Raw genomic sequence first — 13,896 nt, 5'->3', positions numbered from 1 at the left:
TTATTAGGTATCAGGGAAACAACAGGAAAATTTGTCTTCAGCAGTAGCAGAATCTCAACCACACTCCATCCTTATGGGCATTTGACACCTCTTTTTCCAAGATGTGTGCAATGTGTCAACATCAATGCCACTACTGACACCTTGTCATTATTTTTGTTGCTTTGCCTCTTCCTTTGCATATAACTGAGAATTAAGGTAGGAAAATTTTAAAAATAAGCCCAATAGTAGAAATAAGAATGAGAAAGTTGAAGTAGACAGAAATGGGCTTTAACAATTGCAATTCATTTTGGAAGTGAAATTAGAGGCGTTAATTTTAGGAGTAAGTACAGAAATCTATACTCAAAGGATCCTGGGTTGCCTGAATTCCAGAGTGAGAACAATATGTGATGCTAGTGACAGAATTCTCAATAGTGGCAAACTACCAAAGAGTGTGCTGCTGGTTCACATGACACACATGTTGTACACTATTATTGTATGAGCCTATTTTCAGCTATATTTGAAACAAATCCAATACATTCTCCATATTTGTGGAAAACTTCTAGGTACACAACTTTAAGTCCTACACATATAAAACTACTATTACATTCCATGTAGACTAAAACAAAATTATTTCCCAGTTAACTAAACTACACTTGACTGTAAGGCTCCCAAGAGCAGTGATACATTACTAGGTCTTGTTTCTTTTATTGCACTTAGTACATTTTCAGATATATAGAGATGTTCTGCAAATGTCTGTTGAGTAAACGAGTGAATGAGTAGAGAATAAAACAAACCAATGAATAAAACAGACCACCAATCTTGATAGAGGATATCTTCCAGTTACAAGGGACTCCTGGTCCTAAATAAATAAATCCATCCTTGCATGTCTTGTTCTCATAAACTTATATAGATGTATGGGAGAAAAAAAATAACAGAGATGGGAGAAAGTGTGGGAGGAGAACAGATTAAAAATTCCATTTCAGAAAGTTTATGTTTTTTTGCAAGAGCCGTAACAGAACAGTACATAAAATATATTTCACAAGGGAGAAAGAACTTTGTAGACCTATATGATCTCACAATTAATACTTTAAGGTTAACCTAAAAAGAACCACAAAAATATACATTACAATTCACAAAGGTATACACATTGTTTAAAAATTGAAACCAGTATTTTTAAAAATGACCTTGTCTTAAACCCAGTTTTCTTAGTGGATTTACCAAAAAATGGACACTCCTCAGAGACTGTTTTATCAGATAAAGTAAATGAGGTCTTAACTACATGCACTATTGCCTTTTTAAAAAGCCAAACAAAACATTCTGCTTTGTCAGGGTTAGAAAAAAAATAAAACAACCAGTGCTACCAAGCTGAGATGCAGTAAAATAAAAGCAAAGTGGTTTCAAAAATAAATATGGGATATATATTATTCTTGTATTGGAAAAAACTGACAGGCCCTCATCCACAATCACATGTGTATTCAATTATACTTAATTAAAGTTGGGCTACACAAGTTTCAGGGTTTTTTTTTTTTCTCTCTCTCTCTCTTGATGGGGCTAGAAAACAAGTTTTCTTAAAGCAACAGAAAAGCTGACAGATGGTGTCTCTTTGGATACAATCCAATGATCTGCTCCTACTGTGCCCTTCCAAGTGCAACTCACTTTCATGCACCTTAGCTCCAGTAGAAGTGGGGAAAAAAAAAAGACAAGAAAGGAAGGTACAATGGTCATACATCTCTATATGATTTAGCAGTCCCCTCCTTTAAAATAATCATAATAGGAATTTCAAATTCCATTCCATTGGACAAAATGGATGCATCTTAGGAGTCATCTGACAATACAGATATACAGCAGGAATTCTCCTAGCCTACCTCCATTTGACAGACTCACTACATAAGGCCCACATTCCCCATTCTCTCTGTAAAACTCTGCTGCCTACAGCATGTTTCTCAGATTTAATAGGCTATCTTCTAGATGAGTCTCAAACTTTACTTCTAACTGGCTTTCCTTTCAATTAACTAAACAACTACAGTATAGACCCCGGAGCAGAAAATGGGGCTAGAGGCCACTGACGTTATGGTTTATTGAAAAAACTGGTCAGATGATGTGGTTCAAGTCATAATTCTGCCACTTACTAGCTCTGTGGCCTTAAGCAAATAGCAGTCTACTTAAGCCTGAGGTTTGCCTTCTTATAGTTGTCATAGTAATAAAGTTAACAATACTATATATTGAACAGATACTATGTGCCAAGCATAGTGCTGATTAAATCTATGACCTCTTTTCGTTCTCACAACACTATTATTATTATCATCATTTTATAAACGAGGAAATTGAAACCTATAGAGAGGCTGAATAACTTATGCCAATGATAGCAGCAGGAGGCAGACAAATGCCTAGGCAGAGTGTGTCAGGTCCCCAGTGAAACCCCACTTTCAAACCAAAGACAGTTTAAAGCCCGAAAGCCAAGCTACAAGTCAAACCCACGGACCAGATTGAGAACCTGTCCTCCCATTTGGCACACTTTCCTCTGATTGATCCCCACCCTCCACCAATTTTACTTTAACCTACCCTTTCCTTACTGGTTTTCTACACTATGGTGCCCACCTTTGAGTGGTGCCTTCATTTTAACCTTTTTTGCATACTCACAAACCAATCAGCATGCACTTCCCATTCTGAGTCCATAAAAAGTCCCAGACCCAGACACACAGAGCGAGAGAGAATCCACCCGACTACAGGGGTGGGGGACCACCCCCTGCATCCCCCGCCACTGAGAGCTGTTCCATCACTCAAGAAAATTCTTCTCTGCCTATCCTAACCCTTCTAATTGTCAGTGTAAGCTCCTTCTTCTTGGATGTGGGACAAGAGCTTGGGAACCACCGAATGCAGGTACAAGCTATAGTACAGGTGAACTGAGTGGGCAGGGTGCCTCCAGTGGTAGGCCCGGGGCTGAGTGAGGCCTGGGTCGGGGAGCATCATTGGCTGTGGAGGTCCCTGGTTGGCAAAGTGGCCCAGAAAAATCCAGCGTCATCAAGATCTGAGCCCAGGCATTCTCAAGCTACCTTTCTCTGACCATTCCCTTATTCAAAACACCACCACAGTGACTTATCATTCTCTGTACAAGACATGGTGTTTCACATACAATAACCACTGCTTATGGGTTTTATTTTGGTTCTCCCCACCCCACTACTGCTTAAATTGCCTTTAAACCCACCTATAAGATATTTCAAGACACAGCCTAAATATTACTTTCCATGTAAGCACTCTCCAACTCATCCAAACAATCCATCATACAATGTGAGCTTATAACTTAATTGTTTTGTGCTTGTTTTTTTTTCTGTTTTTTTTGTTTTTTCTTTTACTGCAAGCTCCGCCTCCCGGGTTGACGCCATTCTCCTGTCTCCGCCTCCCAAGTAGCTGGGATTACAGGCGCCCGCCACCTCGCCCGGCTAGTTTTTTGTATTTTTTAGTAGAGACAGGGTTTCACCGTGTTAGCCAGGATGGTCTAGATCTCCTGACCTCGTGATCCGCCCGCCTCAGCCTCCCAAAGTGCTGGGATTACAGGCTTGAGCCACCGCGCCCGGCCTGTTTTGTGCTTGTTTAACTCTGTTCTGTGGGATTCTCAAGGGCAGATACCACATGAACTCATCTTTTTATGTTCAACTACATTTGTTTAACAAATCAAAGTCCCGGCTGAGTGTGGTGGCTCACATCTGTAATCCCAGAGCTTTGGGAGGAAAAGGCAGGAGGATTGCCTGAAGCCAGGAGTTCAGGACCAACCTGGGCAACAAAACAAACTGAGATCCTGTCTCCACAAAAAAATTAAACAAAAAAACAAATCAATGTCCAGTTGCAGGGCTCTTTGGTCTTCTTAGAGAACAAACATATGAAATAAATAAAATTATTTTTAAAGATAACGAATATAATGAACTTTCTCAACTGTAAAAGCATCTCTAAATTGTTCTATCAATGCATATCCACTCCATGAACTAACCTGAAGAAAGTGTTGACCATTCTACTCAATTAACTTTAAACTAAGTTTGCTTTAATGATGTGCCTCAATTTGAGTACCTTTAAATTTTTGCTTTTTATCCAAATTCATTCTGCCTTCTTCAAATTAAATAGTTTTGTTAGAAATCTGATAAGCAAGAGGTACTTTTCAGAAAGGGCAAGAGAATCCTACAACATGCTAGAATTTGAAACGATTTTTTTAAATCAGTCATTTCTCTATGCTAGTAACTAAGAAAACTATATATATATATTCAATTCAAAGTTTATACAAAATAATGATTAAAAAGTTTACAAAATATAACATTAACTCCTAATATTGTCCAAGTTTTTTAACTGAGCCGCTCTCTTTAAAAGCATTCACTAAGCCAGCATTTGAAAGTTCTGCAACTTAAGAATAATTACTTTGCAGGTATGAGCCAATAGTGCCATCCACTGTTCCTATGAATGATCTTTCCCAAGTACAGTCTTACATTACACTAGAAATAAGCATTACTTTAAAATTTCATTTATACAATATTTTAGTGAAATAAGATATTTTGGGATTCCATTGAAGATATAAAAAAGACTGCAAATTTCAGGACAACTGGTTTGTGGATAAAAGAGTAAAAATGCAGTTCAGAATTGCCATAAATGCCTCAATTTCACACATTTAATTGTTTCATATAACTTTCACTTCATTCATAGTCCAAACTATCATATTCTTTTTTTCTACAAAACAATCATCTATAGTAAGAGAAGCAATTAGAACTATATTCCAGGTTAGCCAGAAAATTTTTTCTGCATTTAAGCATTTAAGAAACACTGCTGTCAACTGAAATACTTAACAAACATTTATGGAGTGAATACTGTGAAAAAGACACTGTGCTGAAAGCTACAGGAGTGACTAAGATGATTTTTTTTTTTTTTTTGTCAAACAAACAGGTGAAATAGGAAATTGAAGAACCAACGCTGAATAGCATAAAGTCGTAATCTCACATTCTGGTCCCAGCAAATTTCTTGCCTAAATAATAGAAAGAATAGAAAGAAATCAAGGGTAGAAGGGGTCTCAGAGAATGACGGTAGAGTAGAAGATACAGCAGCATCAAGATTTGAAAAAAAATATGTATTAATGTGCTAAGCTATACATTCAGTAGGTAGCACCATACCCATGCCAGAAAAGACATCATCTCTAAGATCTCATCTAATTTATTCAAGTCATGCTGCTAGAAAATACAGTGTCTATGACTCCAAACTCCAAGTGCAGAGCTCTTTCCAATGTATCATAGATTCTACTCCCTTCTCCAGAATAGGCTGGTGCCACATTCTAGGCTCATGACAAAGATTAAGGTCCCTGCTGCCCATAAAGCTTACAGAAGAACACGAATAATAACCACAGCTCTGTACTCATCTTAGGCTGTGCAGATAAAACAGTTATAATACCCAGATTTTAAGTTTCACGAGAGAGCCATGTTAGGAAAACTATAAATTTACTTTTGAAAGAATATAATGTAGCGAACATCATATAAATTGTGTGACTTGATGTAAGCTACAACTGTTAGGCACAGTCACACTCTGAGCTAGTATTTAATCAGAAAGGCCACCTTCCTGAGGAGATTGCTGTGTATGTTTAAGCTATCTTTTATCTTTAGTCAACACTAGAGGCTTTGCTAATTAGCATAGTAAATAATAAGTTTCCATTTTTGAAAGTACTAGTCAACTACTAATCACAAGTAGTTAATAGCATAAAAGACAGTCGAAATAGAGTCTCAGTTAAAGAAGGGACACTCGAGATAAGTAGATTGGCTAAAATATTTTCCAAAACAGAGTAAAGAATCTTGCAACACACACTTGCCTAAATCAGTGTTTCTCAAACTATATATAATGACAGAGCAGGATTTTTACTTCCAACCTCTTATAAACCAGTATCTGTGTAAAATACAGTGAAAATGAATTATAACTCACTGCTGTGACCTTAAACTGCCTTAAAAGTCTCTAAAATGCTTGCCCTCAATTTGTGTACTCATCACAGACCAGCAATCTGCAGTTAACTGGTCCACAGAACATACTTTGGTTAGCACTGGCCTAGACCATGAAAGATGTGATTCTGGCTTGTCCCTGCCCCACTCTCACTCTAGACACTAGGAAAGGAATTCTGGTTGCCTGAAGATGTATTATCTGTAGTGAGACACTACATTGCTTCATTTGGCTCAAGTGAACCTTTCTTACAAGATTTGATTTCACCACCCAAAAAGAGAGAGAACGAGGACTCCACCAACATTACAAGAACGGCTGGACTGTGCCAACTTGCTTAATAAATTCTTACTGGAGACTGTGGACTAGGACTTGTTTTCATTAGAACCTGACAGCAGAGCTGTCAGGTTATAATGAAATAATGAGTTTGAAATATCCATTCAAATATTTGTAGATAGCCTACGTATCCAGGACTGGAATAGAAACTGATAAATTCTGTACATTACAGACATAAAGTGTAAAAATCTGAGTTAGTTTTCCCAAAGCCAGAGTGTTGCAGGGGGAAAAAAATTACTTTTAAAAATGATAACAAATTCAAGAATATAATCTCAAAGAAAATTAGATTCCCCTTAAAGGTTCTCAGTTACCACCATATGTCTGACTGATGGCAAATAACAAGAAAGACAAGATAAATTTTAAAAGAGAAAGTATCAGTAAAATATCACAGGGTCAGACAGTATTTTCTAAGATGTGTTTAGCCGGAGGGAGGATTTCAAACCTTCGAGCTAAGGATAATCTGATAGGAGTATCTTAAAAATGATATAATTTATATAAGAACTGCGAAGCAGCATCTAACTCTTGGCTTTGGAAGAAAAAAAATTGCCAAGGGACTGTCAAAAAGGATGACTTTCACAGGGACAGAGAAGGTAAAATAAAGCACAGATGTCCTTTATGCCACAATTTACAATTTTTTACTTTTGTCCCCTACACTAGCCCCTATCCTGTCTCCATACTCTATTCCCACTGCTAGAAAAAATAAGGGAGTCACGGCCGGGTGTGGTGGCTCACCAGTAATCCCAGCACTTTGGGAGACCGAGGCGGGCGGATCACGAGGTCAGGAGATCGAGATCATCCTGGTTAACAGGGTGAAACCCTGTCTCCACTAAAAATACAAAAAATAAGCTGGGCGTAGTGGCGGGCGCCTGTAGTCCCAGCTACTCGGGAGGCTGAGGCAAGAGAATCGCTTGAACCCAGGAGGCGGAGCTTGCAGTGAGCCGAGATCGCGCCACTGCATTCCAGCCTGGGAGACAGAGCAAGACTCGTCTCAAAAAAAAAAAGAAAAAGAAAAGAAAAAATAAGGGAGTCACACAAATGGGAGACCAGACAAAAACTGAGCTTTTCAACCTTAGCTTATTTCTTCCATTCATGGACATGTTGACTCCCTACGATACTGACCATAACATTTGACTGACTTTTTAAAAAATTCTACATAAGTATCCACACATACCCTATCCTGCTGTCCCCATCCAAAATGCATACAATCTGAAATTTTCAACTTCTCACTTTGCTAAAGCAACTGATGTACTTTTATGTTTTGCTTTATTTTATTTAGAGATGAAGTCTCACTCTGTCGCCCAGGCTGGAGTGTAGTGGCATGATCTCAGCTCACTGTAACCTCCACTCCCTGGGTTCAAGCAATTCTCCTGCCTCAGCCTCCCGAGTAGCTGGGATTACAGGCATGCACCACCACACCCAGCTAATTTTTGTATTTTTAGAGGAGGCAGGGTTTCACCATGTTGGCCAGGCTGGTTTCAAACTACTGACCTCAGGTGATCCACCTGCCTCAGCCTCCCAAAGTGCTGGAATTACAGGTGTGATCCACCGTACCTAGCCATCCTTTTATATTTTAAGTTAGAAATGTAACAAGGCATAACAACTTTGCAAAGTCTAATGGTTATAATAGTAACTTCAGTAATTTACTAATACATATAATAAAAGTTGCTACAAATGGGACCCTTTTCCTAAATGAAAAATGAAAAATTTATGGAAAGTCAGATCTACATATTTAATCTGGAAGCAATAAAATTTTGAAAAGTGTTAGGATTTTACTGAGAAGGCTCATTTATCTACTGAAAAATAATTATGAGTATAATCATTTTAAAACATTTAAAAGTAAGTGAAAAAAAGCTGGGGGCAGAGTGGTAAATAACAAAATCAAAAAGGCCCTGCCCTCATGGAGTGTATATGCCAGTGAGGAGAGACAATTAAAATACAAATAAATGACCATTTACATATTTCAATGCCAATTAAAGTTACAGAGGAAAACAAGGCAACTAAAAAAAAGAGAAGGAATGTTAGAACGTTTGAGATTTTAAATAGGATCATCAGGAGTTGTGGGAAAGTATTACAATGCTTGAATGAAGGGGAAAGAAGAACTGAGGCAGGGGAAAGCAAACAGCCTTGCATTTACAATTTGGCTCAGGCTGGACAGACAGAATGAATATGTGAGGTACTCAGTCAAGTGACAACTATACTTCTCACTGTTAAATTCTGCTTAAATTACTAGTTTCTGAGCTTGATAAGTTTGGGTTTCTGAATCTTCAACGCTGAAGGCCAGATGCTGGTCCACCACAAATTCACCAAGTCACTGAATGCCACTCCATGGGGCTTTTTGGGAAAAAACAAATGACTTTGGTCAACCTTCTCTAGTCTTTGACAGCAGTGTGGAGGATAAACCAGAAACTGGTGAGACTACAGAAAAGAGGGCTGGGAAATGAAATCCATGTTTATTACCAAAAATGGAAATAATATTAAAGTTATAAAACCCTGCTGCAAATATAAGTGCAGTTTACATACAGGAAACATTTCAGAAGAAACTGCATTCGAGCACATTTTGTAATTTTTCTTTCCCAAGAAAATGTTTGGCTACTTTTCTTTGTCACATGTCCAAGAAAAAAAATTAAATTCATGAAATATACTAAATATTTTATGAGTAAGTTCGAGAGATGCTTACCCAGTATTGACAGAAATGATTTCTATCAGTGGATTCTTCCTAATCTTCGGCAAATCCAATCGTGCTCCCCCCAGCCGCCTTCCATTATCCTTTTTCTGACCCAGCAGTCTCACAGAGTGACCTTCAAACCAAGCACATAAATATACATTAGCAAGAGTCACACACTTCACTGTAACTTAATGCTTTCAACAAACGTGTTCATTTAACTTCTTTTTGGGAGCAGGGGAAACAACATAAAGAAGTGAAGCGTGATCTTTTAAACTTAAGAAATACTGTCAAAAGGGAAAACAGCAGCCGGGTGCAGTGGCTCACACCTGTAATCCCAGCACTTTGGGAGGCCAAGGTGGGTGGATCATCTGAGGTCAGGAGTTTGAGACCAGCCTGACCAACATGGTGAAACTCCATCTCTACTAAAAATACAAAAATTAGCCGGGTGTGGTGGCGGGTACCTGTAATCCCAGCTACTTGGGAGGCTGAGGCATGAGAATAGCTTGAGACCGGGAGGTGGAGTTTGCAGTGAGCCGAGATGGCACCACTGCACTCCAGCCTAGGTTACAGAGTGAGACTCCGTCTCAAAAAAACAAAACAAAACAAAACAAAAAACGGAAAAACAGCTGTATTCAAGGCCTATTTGCTTTGCTTATATTGGAACAGATGAGAAACAGAATACCCTCAAAATATCATTTCTACAGGTATAAATACTCTCTAGCATAGGCCAAATACGTACGTGCAGCAGGAAGGGTTGGCTTGGGCACTGGGCCTGCCTGCCACTACATCACAGAAAAAATGAGTAATAATAATAATAATAATACAAAAGCAATCCCAAGTAACTGCTCAAAGCAAACAACAAATCAAAGAAGTAAATAATCGAAAAGCTGAGATAAAATTGCACTTTAGGACTGGATTTTTTAAACAAACAAACATTCTAAACTTATTTTTACACAATGTCACAAAAGGAAATTAGATCACTACTAAGAGCCATTAAAATGTCTGTAATTTTTAAGTTTTGATATAATTTCACACTTGTAGAAAAAGTGGAAGAACACAAAATACAAAAAAATCCCATACTCTTCAGATTCAATTATTATTTTACCATATTTATTTGTCATTTGTTCTTTCTATATGGACATATTGTATTTTGGGTTTTTTTGTTTGTTTTTTTGGGGTTTTTTTTAGTTTAGTTTTGTTTGTTTTAAAAGACAGGGTCTCACTATATTGCCTAGGCTGATTTCAAACTCCTGGGCTTAAGTAGTCCTCCTGTCTCAGCCTCCCAAAGTGCTGGGATTACAGGCATGAGCCACTGCACCCGGCCTAGACCTATTATTTTTATAACTTTACTGAGGTACATCCTATAGCCTATAAAATTCACACACTATGAGAGTAAGAGTCAATGATTGTCAATACATTTGTAAAGTTTTGGTCAGGCGTGGTGGCTCACACCTGTAATCCTGGCACTTTGTGAGGCCAAGGCAGGCAGACCAGCCCAGCCAACATGGTGAAACCTCGTCTCTACTAAAAATACCAAAATTAGCTGGGTGTGGTGACATGCACCTGTAAGCCCAGCTACTCAAGAGAGTGGGGCAAGAGAATCACTTGAACTTGGGTGACAGAGGTTGCAATGAGCCAAGATCACGCCACTGCACTCCAGCCTGGGAGACAGAGTGAGACTCCGTCTCAAAGAAAAAAAGTTTTATAATCATCACAATAACTCAATTTTAGAAATATGATGTAAATGTTCTAAAATTGAATGGAACAACTGAATGGAATATCACCCCAAAATAAGAATTTTGGAGGGTGATGTAAATGTTCTAAAATTGAGCTTATTAGAGTCTATCTCTGTTCCCATACCAAATAGAGGGAATTTTGTTAATCCACTGACCAGCTGATTGACATTTGAATTGTTTCCAATTAACAGCTACCATAAAAATGCTTCTGTGAACATTCGCATGCAAGTTTTTATACGGACATATGTTCTATTTCCCTTGGATATATTCCTAGGAGTAGAACTGCTGGATCATGTGGTAAATTTATATTTAACATTTTAAGAAACAACAGCTTACGAAAGCAGTCATACCATTTTATATTCCCACCAGCAATGTATGAGGTTTTGAGTTTCTTCATATCCTTGCCAATACTTAGTACTACAACTTCTTTTGATAACAGCCATTCTAATGAGTGTGTAGTGGTATGTGACTGTGGTTTGAATATGCATTTCCATAGTGAGGAATGATGTTGAGTACCTTTTCATGTGATTATCAGCCAAATGCATTTCTTATTCAGTAGAATGTTATGATGATCAATTTTATATGTCAATTTGACTGTGCCACAGGGTACCCAGATATTTTGATATTATTCTGAATGTCTCTGTGAGTGTGTTTCTAGATAAGATACCATTTGAATTGGCAGACTAGGTAAAGCAAATTGCCTTCCCAGTGTGGATGAGCCTCATCCAATTAAATAAAGGTCTCAATTAAAAAAAAAAAAAAGGTTAAGAGTGAGCTCCTCCTGACTGACTGTATGAGCTAGAACACAGGTCCATTTCGGCCTTTAGACTCACACTGAAATATTGTCTCTTTTGGGTCTCAAGTGTGCCAGCCTGTGGACTGTAACTTAACACCATTGGCTCTCCAGTTTCTTAGGCCTTTGAACTCAGACTGGAATTACATACACAACAGCTCTCTGAGGTTTCCAGCTTGCTGAACGCAGATCTTGGAACTTCTCAAACTCCACAGTTGCATGTGCCAATTCCTTACACTACATCTCTTTCTATATATACACCCATTGGTCCCAACTAATACAAAAGTCTACTCCAGTATTTTGCCAGTATTTTAATTAGAGTATTTGTCTTACTGAGTTGTAAGAATTATTTACACATTATGGTTACAAGACCTTTATCAGATATATGATTTATAAATATTTTCTCTCAGTCTGTGGCTTATATTTTCACGTTCACGATGGTGTGTCTTGAAAAGTAAATGTTTTTTCCATTTAATGAAGTTCAATGTATCCAATTTTTTCTTTTATGGCTCATGCTTTTGGTGTCACATCTGAGAACTCTTTAGCTATATTAAGGGCACAGAGATTTATCATGTGTTTTCTTCTACATGTTTTATTGTTTCTGTCTTATATTTATGTCTAGAATTCACTTTGTTTATTTTTATGTACAGGGAAGGCCTAAGCTCTTTTTTTAATATGGATATTCAATTGTCCTGATGCTATTTCTTTTCCTTCTTCCTCTTTTGTGCTATTGGCACACATATTAACACATATAGTGGTATACAGTAGCACCACTTATCTGTGGCTTTGCTTTCTATGGATTCAGTTACCCATAGTACAGTATAAGAAGATATTTTGAGACAGGGAGAGAGAGACCCCACATTCACATAACTTTTATTACAGTGTATTGTAATAATTATTCTATTTTCTTACTATTGTTGTCAATCTCTTACTGTGCCTAGTTTGTGAATGAAACTTTATCATACGTATGGATGTAGGTATAGGAAAAAACACGGGACACACAGGGTTTGGTACTCTCCATAGTTTCAGGCATCCATTGGGGATCTTGGAATGTATCTCTCATGGTTAAGGGAAGACTCATGTAAAGCTAAAATATGGTGCTATAATTATTGTTTGTTACATAATTATATGTTTTTTTCCGTTTTGTTTTCTATGAGACAGGGTCTCACTCTGTCACCCAGGCCAGAGTGCAGTGGCACAATCATGGCTCACTGCAGCCTCGACTTCCTGGGCTCAAGCGATCCTTCCATCTCAGCCTCCTGAGGAGCTGAGACTACAGGTATGCACCACGACGTCCATTACTTTTTAAATTTTTTTAACAGAAATGAAGTCTTGCCATGTTGTCCAAGCTGGTCTCAAACTCCTGGGATTAGGTGATACTCCCACTTTGGCCTCCCAAAGTACTAAAATTAAAAGTTCGAGTCACTGCACCTGGCCTATGTATTTTTTTAATAATGAAAACGTGAAAAATATGTATACTCATATAAATACCATTTCTAGCATGTTTCACTGCTCTTTGGAATCCAAGTTATTATTCAGTGCCCCTTCTTTGCTGCCTGACAAACTTTCAATATTTCTTACAAAGTCCATTCCAGTTTCTGCTGCATGTGCAGAAGAAACAACTTCTGGTTAACTTAAGGTATGTAGAGAGTTTCACAAGCCTCATAGCGCTAGCTCAGCTCCCAGAATTCCCTGCTAAAACCCTGGCTAGTCCGTCTGTCCATTGCTTGCACCAAACAGGTCAGTAACTTCAGTCCAGTAGAGCTGCAAACCTTCCCTACTGCTTGCCATCAAAATCTCCACCGTATCTGACAGTTCTCCAAATCCACTGTGCTGTCTCAGGAGCAGCCAGGAAGCTGCTGGCTTTCATGGCCTGTTTTGCCCTAGTTGCAACCTTGCCCACTGAGCAGAGGAGGGAAAATGGAGCCGCCCCAGCATAAATACCAAGACTTAACACTGTTTTTATCCGAAGTTCAGTTTTTTCATGAATAAACACTTCTCAGTTTGTTGAATGCTTTTAGTTGATTTCCAGAGTACTGACATGATTTGCTTTCGACTGCTTGTGCAACTTTAGTATTGTTTTTGAGAGGAAGGTTTGTTGACCTCCTCATGCCATCATGACAGAAGCATATCAAATGCAACTTTTAAGAAGCAATCATTAAAATAACTTCAAATACATAATTAGTACAGCTCTAAGATTCTAAGTACTTACATACATATTTCATTGCCTGTCATTTAAGAAGAAAGCTTTATTGCTTAAATATCTCCGGTACAACTTTTTACAACCAAAAGTAATAAAACCATCAGTCATAGCCTTTTTGCACTACTCACCTTAATAAGAAACATTTAGTACTTGATTCGTTCTGAAAATTTATGCTCCAACATAGAAACAAGCTAAAGTCAAGCAAGCATTTGGCATGTTGGATTCCACAGAT

General features: G+C 38.1%; 1 protein-coding gene across 2 annotated transcripts in view; it reads right to left on the bottom strand.

Annotated features, from left to right (window-relative positions):
• Positions 1-13,896, bottom strand: part of CDKAL1 (CDK5 regulatory subunit associated protein 1-like 1) — a 715,588-nt gene that overhangs the window by 442,688 nt on the left and 259,004 nt on the right. For both annotated transcript variants that reach the window (XM_011962766.1, XM_011962767.1), the window contains one exon: positions 8,945-9,065. In XM_011962766.1, coding sequence (XP_011818156.1) covers positions 8,945-9,065 — 121 coding nt within the window. The remainder of the gene's footprint in view (positions 1-8,944; positions 9,066-13,896) is intronic.

Source organism: Colobus angolensis, unplaced genomic scaffold (genome assembly GCF_000951035.1).
Source record: "Colobus angolensis palliatus isolate OR3802 unplaced genomic scaffold, Cang.pa_1.0 Scaffold6, whole genome shotgun sequence".
Lineage (NCBI taxonomy): Eukaryota > Metazoa > Chordata > Mammalia > Primates > Cercopithecidae > Colobus > Colobus angolensis.
This window is presented reverse-complemented; position numbering and strand designations above follow the sequence as displayed.